This window comes from Heliangelus exortis, chromosome 2, assembly GCF_036169615.1.
Source record: "Heliangelus exortis chromosome 2, bHelExo1.hap1, whole genome shotgun sequence".
Lineage (NCBI taxonomy): Eukaryota > Metazoa > Chordata > Aves > Apodiformes > Trochilidae > Heliangelus > Heliangelus exortis.
The window spans coordinates 100,020,526-100,047,124 of record NC_092423.1 but is presented as its reverse complement, the minus strand read 5'-3'; the positions used below and the strand labels follow the sequence as shown (position 1 = coordinate 100,047,124).

Genomic DNA, 26,599 nt, shown 5'->3' with positions numbered 1-26,599 from the left:
CAGGCTTCGCGGAGCCCAGCTCACTAACACGGGCTGAGCCGACTCGGAGCCTCCCTCCCGCACTCCACCTTCGGGAGCGCCCGCAGGCGGGGGTCCGGCCTGGCAGCAAGGCTACGGAGACACTCTGAAGACGCCCCGGGCGGGCCAAGCCCCGGGGAAGGGCCGGGGAGGGGGGAGAACTGTGAGGGGCGGGTCAGGGGGCGGGCGCGCAGCCGTTCCCCGCCCCCGGCACTGCGGCGCGGGGCTGCAGCTCCGGTGCTGTAGGTGGCGCTGCGCCGCCGGGCCCCGGTGTTGGGCGCGCCGCTCATCGCGGCGGCAGCGGCGGCGGCGCAGTTCCCGTTCCTGTTGCTGTTGCCGTTCGGTTCGGGCCGGGCCGGGCGGCCGCCGTGTCTTGTCCTCGCTGCCCCCCTCCCCTTCCTGCCTGGCAGTCGTCGGTGCCGGTGGCGGAGAGGGCGGGAGCGGAGGGCGCGGCGGGGGGGGCGGGGAGGGAGCGCGGCGGCGGCAGCGCGGCGCCGCATGAGTCGCTGATGGAGCCGGGCTCGGGGCTGCTGCAGCGCAGGGTGGGGGGCGGCGGGCTGGACCTGGGGTCGGGCTCGGCGGGGGGGTCGCCGGCTCTCTCCGGGGGTCAGTCCCGCCGCAGGAAGCAGCCGCCGCGCCCGGCAGACTTCAAGCTGCAGGTGATCATCATCGGGTCGCGGGGGGTGGGCAAGACCAGCCTGATGGAGCGATACACCGACGACACCTTCTGCGAGGCCTGCAAGTCCACCGTGGGTAAGGGAGCCCGCCGGGCCGCGCCCCGTCCCGGGGGAGGAGGAGGAAGAAGAGGGGGGAGGGGGTTGTTCTTCGCCCCGGTGCCGGCCGTGCCCACCCTGCCGTAGGGCCCGGCCGTGGAAGCGCGGGGCTCGGGGTGACGGGCGCCTTCCCTGGCCCCGCTCCCGCCTTCCCCTCCCACCCCCTGCCCCGCATGCCGGCCCCAGGCTTCCCCCTCAGGGGTCGTCCCGTCCCGTCCCGTCCCTGTCCTCTTGCCGCCCAGCCTCCCGCCTGGCAGGGTGGGTTTCCCCGCCCCGGGTGGGTTGCTGGACCGTGTGTGTCCCTTGGCAGCGGGAAGCTCACGGGGTTTCTGGCGAGGGAGACCTTGGTGTCAGGCTGCCCAGCTTGGGATGGAAAGGTCGAGGAGGCCCTAATTGTCCTTGCAAGTTTCGAGGAGGTGTTGGGTGTCCCGTTTCAGCCTTACTAACGACAAGCAACACAATTTAAAAAATAAAAATAAATCGGGGATGGTTGGTAGAACGAGTGCACGTGTCTTAAGATGTTTTGTGTAGGGAAACAGAACTATTTCAGGAGGAGAAAAGTTGCCCAGTGGGATGGGACTTCAAATACTTTTCCAGACCGTAGCCTGATTAACTCCAGATTCCTGTTACGTCTTCGTAAAGAAACCCCCCACGATGTTAGATCTGAGAAAGTTAATGTTTTGTTTGTGGACGAATACATCTTGAGAACACTGTGTTTTGCTCCTTGCTCAACTAATTGGAGCACAACCTCCTAGTTCTGCAGAATGGTGTCTTGTTCATGATTTAGTCATCTCTACAACTCTTGGAGGTAATTTAGTGCCTGCTGTCTTTTGATGCAGAAGTATGTAAGGGGAGTAAAACAAGCTAGTTAGTTTGCATGTTATTAGAGTCCTATCCTTGGAGTTGAACTCTGAAGTATTGCAGCAAGACAGTTGTTAAGTCTGTGTCACTGGAAAGTATATGTGCTTAGCTTAATTGTATCTTGGAATGTGAGGAAAGGTGTGGCAGTTGATGGAAAGTGCTTGTATTGCTTTTCAGAAACTGAAATGTTACTATCTTTCCATGACAAAATACACAGTTACCCTTATTTGGGTTTTAATGTGTATTTTATCAATTGTTTCAGTTTTAGGTCCTTTAAAAATCCAAATCTTGTAGTGTAGATTAGCGCTGTTAGTGTTGATACATTTTATTATTTTTTTTAAGTTGTTAGCTTTTCCTTATGGGAGTTAGAAAGACAGTGGTAACATATCAGGCATAATCTTCAAGTGGCATGTTGTAATGAAATGCTGATCGTTTCTGTAGACTGACAGATTTAATTAAATATGTGGTACAGCTGAATGGAATGTATTCCTTATAAATTCTCCAGGTTTATATTTTATTTTGAAGCCAGGTGCCTCCTCTTTGGGCTGACCTACAGTAAGGGTTCCTTCAGGGCTGGGCTGCTTTCTGTAACTAGGATTAGTTTCCTGACACAAGTCAGAGGTGAGAGGAGGTGCTCTACATCCCAGTGCAGACTTCCAGTCTAGTGACTTGTAAGAAAACTGGTTTGTTAGATAACTGTGACAATGATATAAGCAGAATAACTTCCTTATTTAAGAAAAGAAACAGGAAATAAATTGTGGTAAACTGCTAGACAGAAGGTTACGTAATATTTGATATATGAAGTGTGCCAACGTAAAGCAGCGTAAGGGAAATCAACTTGTACCAAAATACACAAAGAGAGACTTGACAGTAAGGGCATTTTTCTCAAGGTCCTCTGACTAAACTTGAGAGCTGTTGAGATCCCCCCAGATCCTTTGTCTGCTAAACGAAAGAGCTTTCCACAGCCAGCTTGCACCCTGCTCTTTTTGCACTATGGAGTAAGAAAAAGTAACCTCTGCTATTCACATGGCATGTATATTGAAAATAACCCACACTCCAAAATGACCTGAGGTCAGACTTTGATACACAGTTGAAGTCATAAAGCTCTCTCTTTGTCACTGCTTACTGTGGTGGTTTTCAAGAATTGGAAGTGGAGAATGTGTATTGAAACATTGTTGAAGACCTTGTGACTGATCCAATTTCAGAGGAAGTTATGTAAACTGAATATACCTTTGAAAACTCTGAGTAACTAAACAAATTACTAAATTTTGCTGTATCCACTTTAAACTAATGAAGCTCTATTTAAAATTGAATGCTAGAGTACATATTTTTCCCGTACCTCACTATTAATGGTCCCAAGTTTGCTTTTATACTAAACCTGTGGATGTACAGACCAAATGGAACAATACTGAACACCTTGGCCTTTTGTATGAAAGTGTACAGGGTAATCAAAGATATTTTCTGGCAGTGGAAGGGTTGCAGATGTCCAAAAGCTTTGGCTATCTCACATCCTAAGGGCTGTTTAGGATAACAACACTGTCATTGAAAAATGTAGTGTTTCTGCTGAAAAGGGGATTCAATTAAGGAAGCTACATTTTCTTAACACTATTTTACAAAGACTGCATTGCCAGTTTGGTAAAGTAAATTCTATAATAAAAGCACAACAACACGTCTTCAGTCTCAGCTCAAGTACTGAAGTTCTTTGAAAGTGTACAAAAATAGCTTGGCAGATTTCAGTATCTGTAACGGCACACGGTGTGATGTTGATCTAAAATTCTTTTGATGTATTTATTTTGGGCTTTAAATTGGTTGCATAGAATATTGTGTCAACTTTATCTGCTATTTACATAGTATGGAGAACACTCAATATGCTCAGATATTCACTTATGTTTGCATGTGGTTGTTAGATGAGGAATAGGTGTTGCTGTTTTGCAGTTTCAGGTGCTAGATCTGAATATTTGTTCTGTTAGGTTATAGCTTTTATTACTTGTTTTGGCAAAGAAGTAGTTTTCAGCAGCTTTCCTCTGTATCTGCAATTATGTAAAATTGCTCTGTTCATGCCAGTGTTAAATCCAGAGTACTTAAGGTAACTTATTTTCTATAATGGAATAAGACTCATGCAAGGATAATACTGACATCTTATTAGCTTTGTCAACAAACATAAATACACAATTTTTCTTTTAAAATAAATTTGATCTCTGCTTATAATTTGCTACTTACTGCACACACCTGCTTTATTCACACAGGAGCAGAATCCAAAACTATCCCTTGGAGGTTTTGTAGATCCTGACCACTAAAATCTAGTATGCCGAATTTGGCATGAAAAAGGATGATCTTTCCAAAGGTAGTCTAAATAATACTAAATAAATAATCAGATAAATACTAATTGCCACGTTTGTGAGAAGACTCAAAGTTGGGTGGTGAAGGAAGAGCCTTTGCTGCTTTTCCCCTCTGTACCCTGCCCCAAGTAGTTCTTATCCCCAAAGAAAAACATCTTCATTCATATCTCCATAGTGGTGATGTTATGATTTATATATTGATTTTTAAACATAGTGCTCTCTCACCCTCTTTTTTTTATCAGGGTGCCTTTATTTAATAGTCAAAGACCTCTGTTCCCAGCTTCTGTCCAGCTACTGCTCAGTCTCACGGTTGTCTGTCCTAACTGCATCCACCAAGTCTTAGCTCATTCTCAATCCCTGTGTTGTTTTTCGTTCTCAGTCCCTGTGTTGTTTTTCTTCTATGGCAGATCTACAAAATTCCTGTCCATCTAATTTTTCCACAGGCATCGTGGTTCTCCCTGGGTTTTATTCACTGACCCAGAGGTTCCTGCTCACCGATACCTGAGGCCCTACACTGACACACCTCTCAGGTAGCTGACTCTGGCTCCCTCAAATCAAGCTCCACAGCTCATCTTTTACATGCTGGCTTAGCATGTAAAGTTTCTGAGACCTAGTTTTATATTTTCTCTTTTTCCCACCATTTCTGAAAGTATCCCAGGAAAGAGGCCTTGCCCTTGCTAATATCAGAGCAGTTAAGGTGCTTTGTGCATTGCTGGTGCCTTTTAGCAGCTGTTCTCAGGAAACTACAGTACTGCTTGGAGGAGATGCTAAAGCTTCTCTCAGTCCTGGTTTACAAGCAAAATCATAGGCAGATCTACTCAGCTAAATTTGTAATGGGAAGAGTTGTTGTGGATCAGGATGGGAATGTTGTGATCAGTTTTGGACTCTTTGTAGCCTGTGGGATCCAGGTCAGTGGCACTGCAGTGTTAAAACTCCTTTGACTTCACCAAATTTCTCTTTGACCTTGATTCACCTTACTTTGGTGTTACCGTGAAATCATATGTAAACTGGAAGCTCACTAAATTTAGAGAGTTCTATAGCTCTTTCTTCTGAGCAGTCTTTTCCCCATCAATTCTTTTTAAAATACCTGTGCCAGGTGAAATGCATAACATACATCAAATAAATGTATTTGTGGAAACTTTTGGTTTATTTTTTATCAGAGCAATCTTAAGGCAGCTTCTGGTTTTAACATATATACATATATATTATAAATATATGCATATAAATGTAATTATATACATATATGTGTATTCAGATGTTAAGATTTCTGACACAGTTCAAACCCTTTCTTCATTCTTGTTATCCTTAAAAAATGTGGAGCAACAAGCCAAATCTTATATTTCGTTCCCATAAGCTTGTCATAGAACATAATTACATTCATTTAAAAGTATCAGCCTATTAATTTAAAAACTATCTACTGGTCACTGTTTAGAACTGCTCTTTAAGTTGCTCCTCAGTTTTTTAGTTACCTAGTTAGTATTCATTCTCACAAGCCCTGCAACCATGGTATGTGGCTAACTAACCATTTAAAAATTAAATTTTCAGTAAGTCATAATAAAAATTCTGTTTTAAAAAGAAGTTGAGTAGTGTGATGTAATCTGAAATTAAGAACAATCTACATTAAATATTCAGGAAAAAAAGCATCCTGCATCATCGAGAAGAATGTTTATCTTTTTGCTACATTTGTGTATGTGTCAGTGGGCTCTTTCTGACAACTCTAACTCCTTTGAAATTTTCTTTGAAGGTTGGTTTTTTTTTTTTTCACTTGCTCAAGGTGGTACTGAAAACTTAGTTGGGGTGGGGAGAGGGAAGAGAAGGTAAAAATAGGTGTCTTTTGCTCTATCACATCATGACAGAACAGCAGTAAGAAATCCTTTCTTTATACCCAAAATTGGCTCTGTACTCTCTGTACTGAGAGATTTTTGCTGTTGTGCAAAAAATAAAGTTTTGATCAGTAACAAGAATTACTGTGAGATTCAACCCTTATCGTCACGTGTAGGGTGTCACTGTATACCTCTTCTTATACCTTGGCTTTTTTGGCAAATGCAGAAGTAGTGTAAAAAAACCAAGCACCTCATTAATGGTGTGCTGCAGTTACTTGACAAACTAGAAATAGAGTAGAGCAGGAGGCTGGAAATTTGCACAGAAAGCAATTTTGCCCTACACAAGAACCTTGAGATAATTAGGAGGCGTATATGAACCTGCCTGGTTTGTCTTCAGTTCTGTAAAAATAAGCTTAGGAAAAGCAATTTACAACAGATGCAAGTGTTTGCTGGAAGTTGCCTTTTACCTTTAGGAGCAGTCTTGCCCCTTGTAATTAGCTGAAAGCACCTGGAAAGTCATTGTTTGCCTCGGATGGGTCAGCTAAGCCTATTTTACAGCTTGGTGTAGTCAGCAGTTCTTTTTGATGTGCAATAGTTTGCAACTTCCTAAGGTAACATAACTATAGTCTGAAATAGGAAAACGTGGCAGGTAAATGATACAAATTATCCAGAAATAAGGTGTTGGATGTTTTTCATTAGCAAGAGGTTGGGAAGAAGAGTAAATTTGAAAATTAGTTTTCTCTGGTTTTAAACTGCGTGCTAACTTCAGCTGATAGAATTATACAGGTACGGGGTTATATCAACTCTGCAGAACTGCCCCAATACCTCATACTCAGTACATATATGAGGATATGCAAGTAAAACAAGAGTCAAAATGAAGAGGCCACTTGTATGGTGGAGTTCAGCTTGCAAGGAGACTGGAATGCAGCTGTCAAACTCAGTCTCTGCTGTGAACAGCTGAACACGTCAGTAGCAAAGAAAAAAAAAATTAAAAAAACTAGGGCCACATCATTCTGAGTTATGGACTTTCTTCTTTCTTTCTGGGACTTGTGAGTTTAAATATTCATTTAATTTAAAAAAATTTCAGCTAAACCATAAAGTAAAAGAGACAGGCTTTTTAGAGTGCTTTCATAAAAAAAAATAAATCCTTATGTCTTTGTAAACTCTTCACCAGGATGTCCTTCAACAAGAAAGAGCATTAATACTCTCTGTTGTTAATATTGCAACTGCTTAACAGCATGTGGCAGCACTTCTACAACTTGCTTCTTCTGAACGTGACACCCAAACGAAAATGTTAACTTGTCTCATTTTGAAATAGTCTGTTTTAAGAATCTGGATAGTGCTTCTCATGATTTAAGTAATTTTTCTTCACATTCAGTTTTTGTTCAAGTCAGGTGTTTGCAGACCAATAGGTCACTATGTTTTCCTGTTCTGTTATCAGAAGTTTTGAACATAAGTCTTGTTCAGGACAGCACAGAAAGTCTTACTCCCTCTAAGGGAAGGAGGAATGGGATCTTTCAGTTCATACTCTTTGTAAAAAATTTTGGTGCATGCTTTGAATTTAGCACTGTAAACAGGTTCAAAAGTCTATTTTGTGAAAGGCTTTATATTTTTCCTGTCAGTGAGAAAGAAACAATAACTCGCTCCATTCTCATGGAGTTTGCCAATCATCTGAGATGTTTAGAAGCTGTAGATTGGATGTTCAGAATAGTTTGACAATTTCCAAAAAAACATACCTTCAAAATTTAGTTGCTGCATGCATATTACCAAAACTTTTTTGGTGGTGTATCTGTTTCATTCTGGTCTGTAGCACATTTGCCAGTTGAAATATGGGTACACTTTTATTTTAGGCAAGCACTCTCAAATGTCTGCATGTTAATCATTCTAGAATTACACATTGAAGCTTTATGGGCAACATACACATGATGCTTCCAAATCTCTCTTTAGAAATCTTTAATTTTATACCGTGCAGTTTGAAAGAGGTATTTCCACTTCAGTGTGTTTTAAACTTACCTGCATCTCCTATAGCTTCAATTAAAATGTTTCTGGGTTTTGTTGTTTAGGGGTTTTTTTCTTAAAATAGTTTTTGTAACTTTCCCTTTTCCCCTCCCTGTCTGCACCTTTTGTTGGTGCTTGCTTCCTCCTTCCTGGATGGTAGAAATCAGTAACACAGCATCTTTTCATTGGTTTCAGTAGTTTCTGATCAGGTGCAAGTAGTATTGTGTTATATTTAGTTACAGACCAAGACTAATCAAGATAGTTTTGCCGTAAGAAGCATGTGAGCTCAGTCATCAGTTGTAACAGAACTAAGAAAATTTGTATAATGCTGTCAGATGTCCAAATTAAATAAACTGTCATAGACTTTATAATGGTTAGTTATTATATAACCTCTGAATCTTTAAACTTACTGTTTTTTAAAATTGGTCTGATTATTTTTCACTGAGTGAATTACTGTGATGCAAATCACTAGTAGGCCACTGAAAATTTAATCTTATGGCATTGATTTTAGTTGGAGGGGGGTGTTTTGTGCTCTATTTGCATCTGCTTTCCCTGCTTCTCCTTTAACTTCATTGTCAGGAAATCTTGACCTCTAAAAGGTCACTGTGTGTGCTAAGCAAAACAGTTTCCTCTTCCTTTTTCTGCCACTTAGGAAAAAAAACATTGCAAACCCAAATACAAAATGCACAGTACAAAGTTTCTTCATTATATATATATTTAAATAGATTATTTAGCTTTAAAGGGAGGGGGTAGACCCAGCTGTGTGTGTTTCAGTTCGTACTTTAGTAGATCACTTAGTCCAGCGTGAGAAATTTATACATTATAATCTGTTGTGGGCTAGGTTTCATCTTTATTGGACTTCAGTCTCGAGTTTGGAACAGTGTCAAGTTTGGTTCCGTGACAAGATATAACGTCATCCTCACCAACTTGTCCTTATCTAGAACTTCATTAGTGCACTTCTATTTTGAGTGTCTGTTCTCTTTCTTTTAGAGCTGTTTATTTTTGAAAGGACTGCAGACAGTTTGCTTAGCTGTGTGTTTAACACACTTGAAAAAAACCCCACATTTCTGTTCTACTGGTCCTTTATTTTCCCTGGAAAAAGCATAGTTTCAGTTGAGCACTTGTTGTTATAGATGTTCTTATTTGCATAAAGTATATTTTTAACCTAAAGTTAATAGAAGATCAACAGAAAGAATGCTTTGTATAAAATTTGATAAGTCCCTCACTAATAATCTTACCTTACATGCACCATCTAAGTGCTGTTATACTTAATGTCTTATTGGACATGTATCTAGCCTGCAGGAAGAGGGCAGCCACTCATTAGCAGTTTTAAGTGGCATGACAAGCTGAATCAGTATGCTTTGAAATCCATATTAGATACAGAAATCCAAGCCAGAGCCTGGCATCTGTATTTTTGTGCTTTTCCATTAGTTCTTACATGTGTGTGGGATAAGTATTTGGATTCCTGAAAAAAAGGCCTTTCCAGAGAAAAATGGGGATCAAAATCTGACATCCAAAACTCACACCTCTAATTCATTAGAAGAGTGGTGGTGGTCAGGATTTATTCATGGTGTGAGAGTAGTAGGTTTAGAAAAATGGAATGCATTGATTGCCTGTGGTCCATGCAAGCCTGATGTATGGAGAGGAGACTGACTTTTTAATGGAAGGGGAGATTGTGGTGAGCCTTTTGGTTCCACTCACATCCCTGTGACTGCTTCCACATGATCATAAGCATGTGCTTGCTCCACTAGCATGTGTACATTTGGTTATTCATTGACACAAATTTAGCCAGCAGGCATTTAAAATGCAAACTAGGTGGTGTGCAAGCCAGCAGCAGTTTGCTGGTGTTGTAGCAGCTAAAGAGAATCTTTTACTAATTTTTTACAAGATATATTGCTCAGATTTAATGCAGCTGTCAATGGTAATCATTGATTCTTCTGTTTTATTGAACTATACATAAAGCCATGACCTTGGTTTTATTTGCAGAATTAAGGACACGAGGTGCTTAAGTGGCTTGTTTGTGTAAGCTGCTGTTGCAGTCATAGAGTCATAGAATCATAGAATTGGCTGGGTTGGAAGGGACCTCAGAGATCATCAAGTCCAACCCTTCATCCACTACCACTGCAGTTACCAGACCATGGCACTGAGTGCCACATCCAGGCTCTTTTTAAATATCTCCAGGGATGGAGAATCCCCTACTTCCCTGAGCAGCCCATTCCAATGTCTGATCACCCTCTCAGTAAAGAAATTCTTTCTAATGTCCAACCTAAACCTCCCCCGGCACAACTTGAGACCGTGCCCTCTTGTCTTGCTGAGAGTTGCCTGGGAAAAGAGACCAACCCCCCCCTGGCTACCCCCTCCTTTCAGGGAGTTGTAGAGAGTGATGAGGTCTCCCCTGAGCCTCCTCTTCTCCAGGCTGAACAGCCCCAGCTCCCTCAGCCTCTCCTCATAGGATCTGTGCTCGAGTCCTTTCACCAGCCTGGTTGCCCTCCTTTGGACCTGCTCCAGGACCTCGATATCCTTCCTGAACTGAGGGGCCCAGAACTGGACACAGTACTCAAGCTGTGGCCTCACCAGTGCTGAGTACAGGGGCAGAATCACTTCCTCGGACCTGCTGGCCACGCTGTTCCTGGTACAGGCCAGGATGCCATTGGCCTTCCTGGCTACCTGGGCACACTGCTGGCTCATGTTCAGCTTCCTGTCAATTTAGGGGATACCTCATATCTGGAGGTTAGTGGTGGGGAATGTGCTGGTATAGCTGTTCCTGGCAGAGTGTAACTCCAGTGCTGGTGAGGCCTGTCTGTCAGTGCAGGTGTTCTGCCACACCACTGCTTGGTCAGCTGTGGAGCTTCAAGACTGAGCGACTCTCTGGCTGCACTGAACTGAGCAAGTGCACAGATTTATTAACCTTGGGTGTTAGTTGCAGTTGGGGATCTCCCTTAAGGAAACAATAACTGCAAGGACTGCATTTATCAGTACAAACAGCATGAAACTTGAAAAAAATCTGACAGCGTGCCACGTCTTAGAATTAAGTCTAACAAGACCGAGAAAGACACATCTTGCTTAGAGCAAATTAAGAGTTTATTTAAATAGTATCAAATATTGCTGGCATCAACACTGTACTATTGCAAAGCACTTCAGAAAACCACATCGTTTTCTAAGAGCAGACTTAATGTATTCCCTGTCCAATGCTGAACAGAGATGCTTAAAAGAACTGTTTGCAGCTATTTTACTGAAGAATGGGAGACTGCAGCAGCTGGTCCAAATCTTCTGTTCTGCAACTGCAAATACATAAACATAAAACTGGCTTACTGTACATGAATGGAGATGTGCAGTTGGCTAATTCTCAGTGTCATGTGTGACTATTAAGTGTTTGCTACCTGTAATAGTGGACAGTGTTAGTTTCCTAGTTGACTTTCAAAGAATATTAGTTCTTCCTCTTGTTTTTAATAGTTGGAGTAAATATATGGATAGCAATACTTTTCCTTTAGGTACTTTTGTTGACAAGCTAAATAATTTGTTCCACTGAACTTTTTTCTTAGCTGAAGATGATATTTGAAATTGAAGTGGAAAACAAATTATTGTATTGTTGTTTTAATTAAATTACTACTTTGTATGTAAACTCAAAGCACTACCTTTGGCAAGTAAGTCTGAGGTGCAACATGATAATGAACCCGACAGGCTTAGGAATTTGTTTCTTCATGTGCAAAAGGAAAGTTGCCAGATTTTTGCTTTCATTACTGGCAGACATTAAGCTTTTGGTATTGTGATGATGCTTGCAGAGCATTACTAATTATAAAGAGCAGGTGAGCAACTTTTGCTTAGTTCTGGCAAGCTATCTGACTGAAGTGTTAAACGATTCAAACAGCTCTGTAGAAGAACATAATTTTCCAAAACTGTTACTGGTTTTCATTCCTTGTTGCAAAATTTAATGATAAAGAAATGTTTCATGCTATGACTTTAAGAAGATTAATAGAAATATCTGCCTTTGAAATACCAATGCTGTTGATGTATTATTTGTTTTGAAACCATCTCTTTAGTAGGTAGGCTTTTTCCTTCTTCATTTCACTCATATGTTGTACCTAATAGTCCCAGGAAGTCCTGAGTTGAAAATTTACTTCACCAGGACAGTTGAATTTTTCTCTCCATAGGTCATTATTCATTTTTCCTTTTAAAAAATACAACAAAACCTTTTTGTTCCTCGACTTGTGTAAGACAGCAATATATAAACCACTTCTCTAAAAATAAAAATAGTTGGTGAAACTTACATGAAATTCCTGTGATTGTTTTTAATACACAACTTTGGATCAGAGATAATTTAGATTTCTTTTATGTGTGACAACATAACTTGTATTACACAGCAGAGCTTTATTCACTCTCTGCTCCTCTACGAATGTAATAGTTACCCTAAGACAAACCTTTTCACCTTTATGAGCATCATTGATAATTTTTTTTTGTATTTCTGTTGGAGAGAAAAATGAGGTTTTTGAGGTTTTTTAAGTGAGTTCTCAGATGAATGGCAGACTCACATGTGGTCTGTGAGATAGTGGCAGGACTAGGAATTAGGGATGAGATGTGGGCAATTACAGTCAGACTTTCTTGAGAAAGAGAGAGGTTTGAAACAATTTCAGTTAATATTTATCATGTCCTTAGCAAGTAAAATTACTGTTATAGACAAAGCTGTGGCCATATTATAATTTAAATACATTTATGTAGTGAAAAGGCTCTTAACAATAGAAATGAATGTGTGTTTCCTTAAAAAAAAAAATCTTGTTAATGAAAAAGCAGGAAATACAGGAACTCTTATTTCCTCCATGTTGGATAGTAGAGCATAGCTGGATAACTTCACTTCTGCTTTTGAAAAGCTATCTGTGCTAGTATAAAAATGTAGAAAAATATTTCTTCAAGTTAGGATTAATAAATGCTCTGAAATTTTAATATACTCAATTTGCATTTGAAAATTGCTATTAAAATTGTAGCCTGTTTAATATGAATTTTTTAACGCTTCAGTTCTTGCATGAGTTAAGAACCCTATTGAAGGGTTGAATGGGATATATTTTCATAAGTATAAAGATTAACTGTCCTGAATAGCTCTCCAAGAACTGGTGTATAAGTTCATTAGATACTTCTAAGTACACAGAGAAAGAAGACAAATGTTGTGGTGGTAACCAGTACTTTTACCTCTATGTATTGTGCAACTGCAAGCTGTCAGTCTAGGGGGATGCAGCTCAGTGATCTTTCCATTTATTTAGTCTAGCTGAATAGTGGCAACCTGCTAAAAATAGAATTTAATGTATCCTTTACATTTCAATTAGCAAAGTGTATCTATTTTTTTTTAAGCTTAATCCATTTTATTTTTCCATACTAACAAATCTACAGACATAACTATCTTCAGAAGCACTTTGAAATAAATGCTAAGTCAGCAATGCATAACTAGTTTTCAGGATGTAAAATGCATGGGTTTTCCCTTTCCTCACTTCTCAGGAGTTTTGAAAAGCTCTGCCTGATAGGCTGCTGCCTATCAGCAGGGATACTCAGCTTTTACCAAGGGTAGGTATTAGGAAAATGTGAATTTTTTTAGTTAGAGAAATTTTAAAAAAAGCTTTTTTTTCCTCTCCATTTTCATTCCTATCCTTGGTATACAATTGTATGCGAAACAGCAGAAGTCTTTCCAACACGCTGCTTGTACACTTCTGTGTGAGTTTAAGTGTACTGCTCTGAGCCATGTTCTCATCTTTTTATTTCCCCCTTTTTGATTTAGCACTGTTGGGAGAGGGATGGTGTTCAGAAGGAAGAATTGAAGCAAGAATCCTCATATAAATGTATACCAAAATGAACAGGTTCACAATCTAGAAATGCTGTGGTATTCTAAGACATTTATGTGCTGAAGTATTCCCATAGTTGAGTTGATAATCTTTTGTGTCTGGGTATTGTTTGACCGTGGTGTGTCTTACATGTTGATTGCCAGCATAATTTTTTTTTTTTTAAATATAAGTAAAATCTCTCTATATAACAAGGTCTTCATCATTATTTGATATTCAGCATGCATTCGAAATGTGTCTGGAGTTTTGAGATGATGTACCACACAGGTATAAAATAAATTTTAAAAACACCCTCTCTAAGCAGTTTGATAGTAAATATTTGCAGGAACTAAGAATGACAGTGCTGACAAACTTCTTAGTAAACCAACCAGCATCCCAGCACTTCTACCAAAATACATTACAGATGCTAAGCATCCAGCTTGGAAATCAGATGTGTGTTGTTCTCACTTCACAGGCAGCAAAACTGATGTGGAGGGATTGGTTTCGGTCCATGCCTCCAGGGCATCTGTGCCAGCTGGAAGTAGAGCAGGGTTGTCCTTGACAGTCGATGTGAATAAGGGAGAAACGAACTGTGCCTGTGTTATTATTACATTGGGTTTACCTGCTGCTGGAATTGTTGCACAAAGTAGAATGTTTATGTTGTGATGCTGCCAAATTGGGTGGCTCACAGACTATAAAGTGGCTGTCAAATCCCCATTATGTCCCTGAGGTGACCCTTAGTGGTGCAAAGCCTTCTCTTCATTCAGATTGTTACAAGTTGACATAAGAAAATATACTAAAAAAAAAAAAAAATAATTACACCCTCATTGCTTTTGCTTCTTATTCCTCCTTTTCTGTTTACTGTATTTTGTTTATAGGTGTTGATTTTAAAATCAAAACAGTAGAGCTAAGAGGAAAGAAAATTAGATTACAAATCTGGTAAGTAAAACAAATGTGCAACCAGCAGTATGTTTTAATTTTTATGTTCTAGCATGAATTAATATGCTTGTCTAATACTATTAACTGTTATAAGCTGGTTTACCTCTTACCCTATTCTACCTCTCCTCCATTCCCACAAGTTTTAAGCAAATCCAACTAGCTTTTAGATTTTTTGTGAGGGTAGAGAAGGAGGAGAGATAAAGTTAGAAATAGGACATAATATTACTGAAATACTAGTGCATCACAGAGATTTCAAGCCCCTTTTCCTAGAATTAATCACCTACATAAGAAATAGTTCTGCAAACAACAAAAGGTGACTCATAAATAGACATTAGAGAAAGTACACTTTGTTGGTTTTTATTTTCTGGACTGTTTAATACTGACCCACAGACAGCATTAATAAAACTGTGACGTATTTTCTGGACTGCATTTCTGAAATATGTGGTATAGGCAGTGCTGTTTCTTTGATGCTGTGTTAAGTACCTTTAAAGTGAGGGATATTCAAGACCAAGTAAATTATATCCATCTAAACAGCACTGGGAAGTAAAACAATTCCATACCAATAAGACTCTATACCTTAATTGGTACCAATATCCTACTACAAAAAGCTCAAAGTCTGAGCTAAGCTTTTGCTCTCTGGAATAGGTTACATGTTTCCTGATAAAGATTCTCTACGTCAACTAATAGGGTAGTTGTTATTGCTTAGAAATTATTGAGCTTGAGAGCTCTTTTGTTTTGCACAGTAGTACAATACACAAACATTATTATTAGAGAATAAACCAGCTATGTTCTGTACATTAATCTTATATACTACTATATAGAAGCTTAGCTTTGGTTTATTAACAGTGCGTGATGCATAACTGGCATTGTAGTTAAGCTGTTAAAGTGGCTAACAATCCACAGAGGGGGAAAAAAGCTCTAAATATACCTGTTGTTATACTTTGGGGATATTCTGGTGGTTTCTCATTCTTAACTACATGGATGCAGTGAATTCAGCTTACTAACTCCTCTTGGCAGGTCACCATCAACTCTGTTTGTCACACCATGTGTCTGTCTTGCTTCCCTCTGAGTTAACTGCTGCTTCACCTTTGGTATCATCAGTCACCTAACACTTGAATGTTAGTGGCATGTCTTCATCCATCATCTGTCCCTCTTTGGAAACCTATGACCACAAGGCTGGCAGTTGAGCCAGCAATTATTAGCCAGGGTCTGCTGGAGCTCACAGAGGTAACAAAAAATTCTGATACGGAGATGCTACTCTACACCTGGTATGAATTCTTGCTATGAAATGTGCTAAGCTTATCAAACAATTTACTTGTGTTGAATAAATATGTTATAGGAGAGATGTTTTGTTGAAAAGATGTTAAAACCATTATTTTCCACATATTGAGAATATGCTAGTAGAATGTAGGAAACTTTTTGAACTAAAAATTTATAGGCTGCTAAAATGTGACCATTACTCCTGTGCGAAGCCCTGCTAAAATGGTGGAGAAAACACAATGTAAAAAGTTAATATTTTAATGTATTATAAAATCCCTGAACACATCCTGCTCTTAAGTGTCACTTTTACTCCAAAAGTGTCTGTTAAAAGTGCTATTCTTATAATTAATCCTTAAAACTCTTTGCTTTTTTTTTTTTTTTTTTTTTTTTTTTTTTTTTTTTTTTTTTTAAGGATTTAGATAACCACAACTTTTGCTAGTTATCCTAAACTATGTTGTGTATGTTGTTGGGCTTGTGTATCAATTCAGGATCATGAAGTCCAACAATTAACTTAGCACTGCCAAGTCGTCCACTAAACCATGTCCCTAAGTATCACATCTTTGTCTTTTAAATACCTCCAGGGATGGTGATCACTTCTCTGGACAGCCTGTTCCAGTGCCTGACAACCCTTTCAGTGAAGAAATTTTTCTTAATATCCAATCTAAACCTCCCCTGACACAACTTGAGGCTGTTTCTTCTTATCCTAAGGCTTGTTACTAGGGAGAAGAGGCCCACCCTTCCCTTGCTACAACTTTGTTGCAGGTAGTTGTAGAAAGCAGTAAGGTCCTCCCTAGGCCTCCTTTTCTCCAGACTAAACAACCCCAGTTGCATCAGGTGCTCCTTATTGTAATTCCAGTGTTAGTTAAAAGAGGAAAGCAGTTTACTGAGTCAAGCGCTTGGAAGTTTACAAATACAAACTTAGACTGCATGGCTCATCCTAAGTCAGACTCTTTTCATACCTACACAGAGTCAGAATTAAGGTTGCCTTGTACTTCCTGGTAGTCCAATGTACAATAATTACAGTAACTTTAAAAAGATATTTTGTTTGATTAATAGATAATTTCTAAAGTTTATGCTTTTCTGTTTTCTTAAAATGATTGATTGCTTTTCAGAGCATCAGATTATTTTTCTTTAGTCATTTGACGATTCGAATTAAAAAATCAAATGAGAACAGTTTAAAAAGAAAGTTTAACTTGTTTACACTTGACCTCCTCCTCATTGACCACTGATCAGCAGAGCATTCTCCACAGACCTCCACTACTTGAATTTATGACGAAGCAGCAGTATTGTGTTGAACATATTGAGTAATTCAGTGTGTAAGACATCCTTTTGGAAGCAGCTTTCACACTGCTGTTAGCTGAATGTTAGTGGAGCAGCGTAAGAACTGGACTTGTCTGCTGCTTGCTTCTGCAGTGGGATACTGTGCATTAAGGGCACCTCTGCAGGTGTCTGCTCTTGCTTCTAGCTTACCTATTCCTATACAGTCCTGGCTAGTCTCTTCCCTGTTTCCCTGACTTTCAGTCGGGAAAGAACCTCCTGCTCCTTAGATTATGAACTGGCAGAGCATCACTGAGGATACAGAGTAGTGTCCATCTTCTCCGGGCCACCTGGAACATGAGGAGTGCCCCTTAAGCTGCCTGAAGAAGTAGAGACAGTAACTGTGTTGTAGTTTGTGGCTGAAACAAGCTCCTGTCTTCTCTAAGAAGCAATGTTTGGGTGCAGCTCAGGCCATGGGGTAAAGTAACCAGAACTGCTGGATAGCATAAATGTCCAAGTGAATCCAAGCATCTGTGATTAACTAGACAAGAGTTCATTAGACCCAGACCAATTAATAGGAAACTCCGTCTCCTGCTTTGAAGCACAGGTGTACCAGGAGTTGCTCGACAGGACAGTCGGGTGTCTGACCTTGTCCTCTCACCTGAGTCATCTGGGAAACCAGGTAGCACAATCAGCAGTCACTTCCAGCTTCCCCTCTGCAGGGACCTGGTTAGTGGAAGCTGCAGTGCCCTGCCATTGTGCCCAGCTCCCTGCTGGTGCAAAATTGGTACTTACCTTTTAAAAAAGTTCACATTCTGCCATCTCAGCGTTTTCTAATGGTGTATTGTTGTCCTAGAAATCTCTGGTGCGAGTAGCAGTCTGAGGAAAAGATCACATCCTGTCCTAGAATTTAGTTCCTTCTGTTCATTACCTCTGAAATTAATTGCTTCACATAATAAAAGATTTTTAATATATTTGTGGATTTTTATGAGGAAAATGATCGACTTGACAAGTAGCATTAACCTCTAAATTGATTTAAACCGTTAAAAAAATATTGCCAGTAGATTCCATAAAAACTCAGAGCATGTGGAAGTATTAAATTAGTGTTAATTTTTTTATTTATGCTTAGAAATATTTTCCTTTCTTTTGCCACTTCACACCAATGGTCATAAAAATTAACTACAAAGACAGTTTTGAGTCTCTTTATTTCAACTGTTTTAGATATAAACAGAGAACATTTATGTAAGACAAAAATTAACCAAACCTATTTTATTGAGATCAACTATATTTTCATTCTATTTTACCCAGTTGGAAATAGTGATAATATGACAAGTCAACACTTGAAAATGGGCTTTGTGTGGGTTTTTTATTTGCTTTTGTTTGCTGTAATGTTTGTGTTTTCAGAGTGATGTCTAGTTTCCTTTTTGGAAGCAGAAAAAGTCAAGCAGTGAGAATGTGGGGTTTTTTGCAGATTATAGATGGTCAAGGCATCATATGCTGTGTATTTCTGATTACAATTTAGAAATACCAATGTTTTTCCATTAGAACAGTTTCTGGAAAAAATCAATGCAAGAAAACTGCTTGTAGAATTTAAAAAGGAGTCATCTGTTGTCTTTTTTTTCAGTGATGCTGAATCACTGGTTTGTGATAACTGATCGAGTTACTTACTATTAGGACTTCTGGAGTTTTAATTAAATTGAACAGACTTATTCTTCTATGTCTGACCAGAGCAAATTAAGAACTAGCAGCACTTAGTATTGCTCATGAAATTTATGAAGCTACATACTGTTAGCTCAGTTAAATAATGCTTCAATAGCTCTCCTTACTAAAATGCTTCAGCTGCTGCTGCAGGAGTGTAATACATTGGTGAAAAGAGTACAGCAAACTTCATTGTTCCAGCACTGCACCTCAAAGGAAAGCATTTTAACTTCGATATGCTTTTAATATCAGCTCTACAGTAGAAGTTATCATTTTTCCTCAATATTGGAAGAATTTACTGTATAGTTTCATAAAAAAGAAGGTAACACCTGGGTAGAAGATGAGATTTTTCCATGTGAAAGATCACCTCGATACATCTTGAACTGCAGCTAATTTCTGTAGCTTGGGATTGTATTCTAAACTTACTTACTGCAGAAATCATTTTCCAATTTTCACCTTACTACTTGAAAGCTAGTACAGTGTCAATGTAATGTCAGAGACCACAAATCCATCTTATTTTTTTCCAGTTTTAAAAGGAAACAAGGATTACAATACCATGCTTACAGTCAGAAACCTGATGAGTGGTTTCCTTTAAACGTGCTGTGGCCGTAGAGGTGTTGGTTGTGTGAAGTGTGGGGAAGCCAGTGACTTTAAAGCAAGGCAAAGAAAGCCAGTCAGAAACCACTCTAACTTAGTGTGACTGGCAGGTGACAGTCAGTGGCCACCTGGCCATTTAATGCATGTGGTGGGCAGCTGGGCTGTCCATGGGTGTTTTTAAACTAGCCACAGCACATGGTGTGTCTCCATTAGCCAGCAAGCCAGACTGTGGGTTCTGTGATATTTGGGTGAAAGGGGAGTTCAAGACCTGAGGGTATGGAGAAGAGCTGCAGCCTGGGATTACCACAAAACTTTTAAAGAGCCTGAAGGTGTTGTGGGGTGAGGAGATGCTGATTCAGTACCAGGTCCACTGGGAGATACAGTACTCGAGGGGCCAGGGGATATGTGCAGTTGGAGATGGCTGGAGTGTCAGAGTGTAATGTTGAATAGCTGGCTCCATCACCTGCTTCTAAGCTTATCCAGTGTGTTGATGACTGTCTTCAGAGAGGGTAATTCAACATTAGGGTGTTTATTTCCCCTCCTGTTTTCTAATGTATGAACTGAGTGATCTGGTAGTGGTGGAGTTCCTAAGGGTCCTTAGCACTGACCTAAAGGCACAGCCAGGTGACTGAAATAGCCCATTTTTATGTCTGTGTTCCAGTATGGGCACAAAGAAGAGAAGGAAGACCAGGCAGCAAAAAAAACCAACTTTTTCCATTATTCTGGCCAAAACTAGAATTGATGCATTCTTCCACACCAGGCAGACCTTTTCACCTGCTGTCTGGTTACATCTGCTTAGAACGATGGAACTAAAGGGCTCCCATCTGTAATATGCTTGATCAGTAGGCTGGCTTACCAACAGATGGCAGGGGCTGCTCCACAGGGTCATAATTCTCAGAAGTCTGTTGATAAACACTAAAGCAATGTTATCTATATGTGGAAAATCAACGGTTCATACTAGAATTTTGTCATTTTTCATACAGTGAATGTTCAAAGGACCTTTCAAAAGACAAAACTGACCACCACAAAGAAGTAATAGAACAGAAAGCAGAGTTACTTACTCTGTGTAATACTCATATATGGAACTTCAGCTGCCAGAGCTTGTATTTCTCTAATAAAAATGCCTCATTAGTGATAAGAAGGCAACGAAAGAACCATGAAAAACTGGTCTGAAATACTAGTAGATCTTGACCTTATTGAGACAGGCTACTTGTATTCACTTTCTAGAGGGTCCCAGAGGTCTTTATTAATCTAGTTGTGTTCTGAGTAGAGAACGGGATTTGATTAAAAATAAAGGAAAAATGGGTGCAGTAGGAATTGGTTGTCTTCTGCCACGTATCTCTATGCTTGCACTGGAGCACTATGCAATATATTTTCACAGTCTATGAAGCAGAGGTTTCAAAGCTTTTTCTAGTGGACATTTTGTGGCTTTACTTTGTGAAATCACCAGCAAAGATTTGTTGCTATCAAGTACACTTGTGGCACTTTCAGGACAAAATGTCACTTTTAAACCTGTTAAAATTCTTAAGGATTTTATGAAGAGCAAGATAGGTTTGCGGTAGCTTAATCTGCTGCTTGCTGTGCATAGATTTCAAAAGAATTCTTCAGGACAATTGATGTGGCATTTTGTGAACATGACTTTTTTTGGTAACAAGTGTTACGGGTCTCCATTGTTAATCTCATCCCCAAATTCATCCTCCTCCTTTAGTCTAAAATGTGACTGAAGAGAGTTTCTTTTGAACTTCGGAGTCCCAATACACATACGTGCGTTTTCCCCCATCCACTCTTAATTTTGGGCCAATTTTGACTTGCTCTAACGGTGAAATTTCAAAATTACCCATTGGCTCTGGGGTCTGAACTCAAGCAGCAAATGCTAGATTGCTCCAAGGCATTGTATAACTTGCTTTCTAGTTGTGATACCAGTCACATTTTAAGACTTAAGATATGCACCAGCTATCTTTTTTTTACTATAACTGCCAAAGACCTTCCACAAGCAGGCTTGATAAAATTAAAAGCAGTTCACAGGTTTTCACGGTGCAGAAAAAAAATAGCTCTTCTGTCTCAATTACTCTTGGAATCTAAGCCATTGCTAGTACAGGCAACATGGTGTCAGTGCTGGAAAATAGCCCCCAGTTTAAATGCACCCTGTCTGAAATATCTACAGTTCTGAAAGGGAGAATGGACATGTTACATGTTTACCTCAGATTTGTAGATGTAAGCATAAAAGCCAGGTATCTACTTTAAAAAAAGCCATACCACATAACAGTTGCTCACTCTTTTCATTCACTTCTGCCAGTAGCTTCTGCATTAGTTACAGAACCATGGCTGAATTGCTGTGGTTGATCCAAAAAGGCTCTGAAAGCTCAAATCATAATGATCGATGCATTGATCATTTTCTAGTTGGTTGTCCGGCTGTGTTTGATAAGCATGTATCCATTTCTTTTTTTCATTTTTTTTTCAAGGCTATTTAAAACCCAGACAATCAAACCCCAACAACACAAAACCAGCTTCATCTGCTGGTATGTTTTTCATTGGTCACCTTCATTCTCAGACACATCTCAGAACTGTTTGGTGGCCTTTCTTGGTGAAGTTAGTATGGGATAAGTAGTGCTGATACAAAAACTTTTTATGATTAAAAATACTGCTCAATATTTTTTTTTCCCTGAAATTCATACATATAGAAGGAAATGTTCAAAATAGAGTGTCTAATGAGTGTGGGGGTGTTCTGATTAAAATATAAACAAAATTATTCTGTACTACAAATTGGTGAAATATTTGTGCCAATGTTTGCTGCTGCTTCTTAGGGACACAGCAGGTCAGGAGAGATTCAACAGCATTACCTCAGCTTATTACAGAAGTGCCAAGGGAATTATTTTGGTGTATGATATCACCAAGAAGGAAACTTTTGACGATTTACCAAAATGGATGAAAATGATTGATAAGGTAGGCCTTAAGTACTTTATTTTCACTTTTTTTTTTTTCTTTTAAGAAGCAATTTTTTTCCTCAGAGGTACTATGTAGGACTGACTTTTAACAGCATTGATACAGGATTATTAAACTAGTGCAAATTAATTTTCACAGATTCTTTTATCTGGGATTTAAAATAAAGTGTTGCTGTTGCAAAATGCCCATCCATTCCTGCTTCTTTGAGCTAGAATTGTCCCAGTTAGAAGTGTCAGTAGAAATCTGTAAAATTACTCATTTACCTGTCTGCTGAAGGAGAAGGAAATGTTTTATTTCCTGTCTGTGAAACAGTCACTATGTTCATTCTTAGATAAACTAAAACATCTAGTTCTCAAATCATATTTAAAAAATGGAATTTAAAAATTGAAGTTGAAAAAATTTTAAATAATGTTTGGGAAGAACTTTTACCTGTAAACTATGTAGGTGTGGTTCCTTATATAGCAGAGAAATTGCTCTTTTTAATGTTGTGTTGGCATTACAAGATCTTGCATATCTAGGCTTAATTAATTGAAAATGTTTTAATTGCAGTATGCTTCAGAAGATGCTGAGCTTCTATTAGTTGGAAATAAACTGGACTGTGAAGCTGATCGAGAGATTAGTCGACAGCAGGGAGAAAAGGTAATAACAGGTCTAAGCAAATTCTTATTTACTATTAGAAGCAAAAATGTTGTGGCATTCCTGCTGAAATTCCATTGCTGCTTCTCTTCAGCCTGTTAGACCTAAGAATCACATGGAAAGTGGAGCTGTTCTGTCAAAATCTACATCATGTTTACTTCTATAGAATATGCAATTAAGTGCTTTCATGCTGGAGCAGTATGTCTTTGCTCTAAAGAAAGGAAAAAAACTACAAATTGGCTTACACTACACACTAGTACAGAGGTTACTCCTTTTAGGGTTCTGGAAGGGGATACAGTGATAACTTGAATCACAAATGGTGATATCCTTTTAAGCCTTCTTCCAGACATTTTCTTTTTGGTAGTATTTTAAGAGAGACAACACCCTTGCTTGATCTCTTAGCTCACCTTTGTTTTCATGTGTCTTTTGTTCTCCTCCAACTCCAAAAGTGGCAAGAAACCTGAAAAGAATATTTTAGCATAACACTCAGAGCATCATCTTGATCAGGACATCAGTATAATGTAATACAAATGTTTTCCTTCAGCTGCCTATCATGCATTTGGAAGCCAGTCATTTTCTATTAGAGAGTCAAAGCTTATAATTCTTGCACCTCTACTACCCTTTTCTGCATTTTAATAGTAAGGGAGAGATTAAATCTTCTGAAAATTTCTTACATTTTGGCAACCTGCAGCAATCCACATCAGTTGAAGACATTACTATCTCACATTTAAGCCTGTGGCTCACTTATTCAATAAACCAGATTGAAGGAAAAATTAGCTATGTGTGGCAAAATTTTCTATGGAGATTCAGGGTGATTAATTGAATTAGACTTCCGTCACAGATTTGGGTAAAGTGGCAGTTCTTAAAGGTTTTATGGGGAGTATATATTTGCTGCTTGCATGTAACTTGACCTATTAAATTTATTTTCTCTTTCATCAGTTTGCACAGCAGATAACTGGGATGCGGTTCTGTGAAGCCAGTGCCAAGGATAATTTTAATGTGGATGAAATATTTCTAAAACTTGTTGATGACATTCTGAAAAAGGTAAAATATTCAGGTGGTAGTTTCTCTGACCACAGAAATGGTCACTATTTAATGATTGCAGGTACTTGTTAGAAGGGCCTACAGAGAAAGTGCATACAGGTGAAATTTTTGTTTAGTACATAGCAGGCATGATGTAATTCACAGACTGAACACTTCAGTTAATAAACATTGCTGTTGAATTTGGTAAAAATCTGCTCCAGGTTGCTGTACTTCAGCTTTCCTATAACTTCACTGTGTATCAGCAGCTGACTATACATTTGCATGCTTTTAATTTGTGAGCAGTTCTGTTGTAATGGGTTTCCGAAGTGGCTTTATCATGACAGTGTCTTGTAATTTTTTTTTCTGAAAGATATTCTTTATGCAACTTACTCAAAATGTAGTTCATTAATAAGAACCTTGAACTGATAAGATCCTTAAACTGAGGCTTCAGCTGAGAGTGAACTCTCGAAACAAGGTCTTTGTGCTGAGTTCTGTGCATATGACTGTTTACAGGTGATTTTTTTTTTTCTTTAAGATGCCACTGGATGTTATAAGAAATGAGTTGTCCAACAGTATCCTGTCCCTGCAACCAGAGCCAGAAATCCCACCAGAACTGCCTCCTCCAAGGCCACACGTCCGTTGCTGTTGACTTGTTACTCCATACAGAGGGAAAAATAGGAGTGGGAGGGTAAAGAAAGTATCTGTACTACTCTGCACTACAATCATTTGGCAGTTTCTTGTTGCACTTTGTTATTCAAGTCAGAGCTACACACTAACTTGTAAATATGCAAATATGCAATCCTATGTAGGATTCAGCTATAACATTTAATTATTACCCCTCTCCCTCACAATTATGTTTCATTGATTTCCCCAGTGTTATAAATACTGTACAGTTGGTGGGGGTTTAGCACACTTCCAATTGAGGAGGAGAAGAAATTAAATCTATACCTATTCTTGACATAAATGTTGTATTAGTTCTTGTTATTATAAACAGGCAGGCAGAAGCTCTTCTGGTATGAAGATAAGTATATGGTGCTTTGCTAACTATTTTAAGGACAATTTTTTAAAAAACAGAGGACTTTATGTACAAAGCTTTCATAATCAGCATTATGTTTCCTTTCAATGTAGTGAAGACAGTTTTGGCTCTGCTGACTGGATTTATTGAAAAGCTAAGTTTAATTTTGGCAGTCCTATTTATTTTGTTTAGTGCTGCACCCTTTTTTTGTATACCAAGACATCACATCTGGTGCAGATCTAAGATTGCACTCTGAAGTAGCATATATAATTTTCTGTATAAGCATAAACTTGGTTGCAAGAATCATTAAGTTTCAATAAAAGAATGGAGATATATTCAAGCTCTAAAAGAAGGTATAAAAAGCAATGCTGCTGTCCTAGACAAATTCTTTTTAAAAAAAAAAAATTATGATATGTTAAGGAATATATATGTGTATTTGTCTGGACATCTGTGGGGCTGGGGGGAAGGGAACCTAAAGTAAAATTATTTTCTTTTCCTAATGGTGGAAATTATTCCCATCAAACAAATACTGTGTTAGGGTTTTGTCTGATAATGAATTTGTGAATTATATCTTTGGTATATCTTTTATTAAAATGCACTGTTTAGTTTAGTTGTGGTAAAACAATAGTTACCTATTTGAATAACTTGGTGTGTCCTGAATGTTGTGGTATTGAAAAACATTGTGGTCTTTCTAAACTAATGAAGTGCAAATAAAATTTTGTATTTATGAATGACAGTGGAACTGCACCTGTTATTAGAATGGCAAGTATGAACTGATGGGTAAAAGGTAGGATCTGGAGTACTTGTTTTAATTTTGTTATGATTTAATTTTCAGTTTGTCAGTTCCTTTAGGTGTAATTAAAACAGCAGTGGACATTGGCTGTTCACCTTGATCACTGCTCTGCTGGGAGAGCAGCTGATGACCTAGCCCAGCTGTTATCTTCAAATAGCATGTGACTGCTTGTCATGCTATCTTAGCAAGTGGTCACAGAACTATTAATTACACTGGCAACACAAGTATGAACCAGTCTTTTTCACACAACAGCTTCTCTACTTCTCATTCTCTGGTGCTGGAACCCATTTTGTCACTTTTGCTACTCTTCTAGCCAAAACACTGGCACTGGCCAGTAAGGTATACCATTGACTTAAGCAGCTTCTCTCTGTTTTTTGGAAGGAAAAAAAGATGCAACAAACTGCTAACGTTAAAAAAATTATAAAAAATCAGTCCTTCACAGAGTAAGCTCTGACATTCTGAATACAATACCATGCAGGTCTTTAGCACACCTGGATTTCAACTGACAAATTAAGGAAGCATGGTTGATATTTGTGCTTATGTCTTCTGCCACCTTGTGCCTAAATGGATTGCTTTTTTTTATGTAGTAAACTTACAGTTTACTGTCATGTTGGTAAGATAAAATCAATTTCTAAAGCACTTGTAGAATTTCTGTTTTTCTGGTACTGTGGGCAATAGCAAGGATGGGAAAATTATGGAAAAAGGAGTTTTAACTTGACAGCCATTTTATTTTAGCTGATATGTTTTTATTTGTATTTAGAAACTTGTGATTTTTTTTTTCCTGCAGTTTTTGAATTTAATAAAAATTACGAAATTTGACTTAGA

The 26,599-nt window shown here is 38.9% G+C and overlaps 1 protein-coding gene across 1 annotated transcript; it reads left to right on the top strand.

Moving 5' to 3' along the window:
- The first annotated feature begins 512 nt into the window (after positions 1-512).
- RAB12 (RAB12, member RAS oncogene family) lies at positions 513-26,599 on the top strand. Its single transcript, XM_071737182.1, has 6 exons — positions 513-771; positions 14,492-14,552; positions 22,169-22,307; positions 22,857-22,946; positions 23,883-23,987; positions 24,502-26,599. Exons 1-6 carry the CDS (start codon positions 528-530, stop codon positions 24,613-24,615), a joined length of 753 nt encoding a protein of 250 aa, XP_071593283.1. The 5' UTR covers positions 513-527; the 3' UTR covers positions 24,616-26,599.

What these genes read in the sequence shown, in the direction of transcription:
- RAB12 (XM_071737182.1), top strand. Translation starts at nt 528, where the DNA reads ATGGAGCCGGGCTCGGGGCTGCTGCAGCGCAGGGTGGGGGGCGGCGGG. An exon ending in GGCCTGCAAGTCCACCGTGG is followed by an intron (nt 772 to 14,491) that starts GTAAGGGAGCCC and finishes TTTTGTTTATAG; the next exon opens with GTGTTGATTTTAAAATCAAA. An exon ending in TTGATGACATTCTGAAAAAG is followed by an intron (nt 23,988 to 24,501) that starts GTAAAATATTCA and finishes TTTTTCTTTAAG; the next exon opens with ATGCCACTGGATGTTATAAG.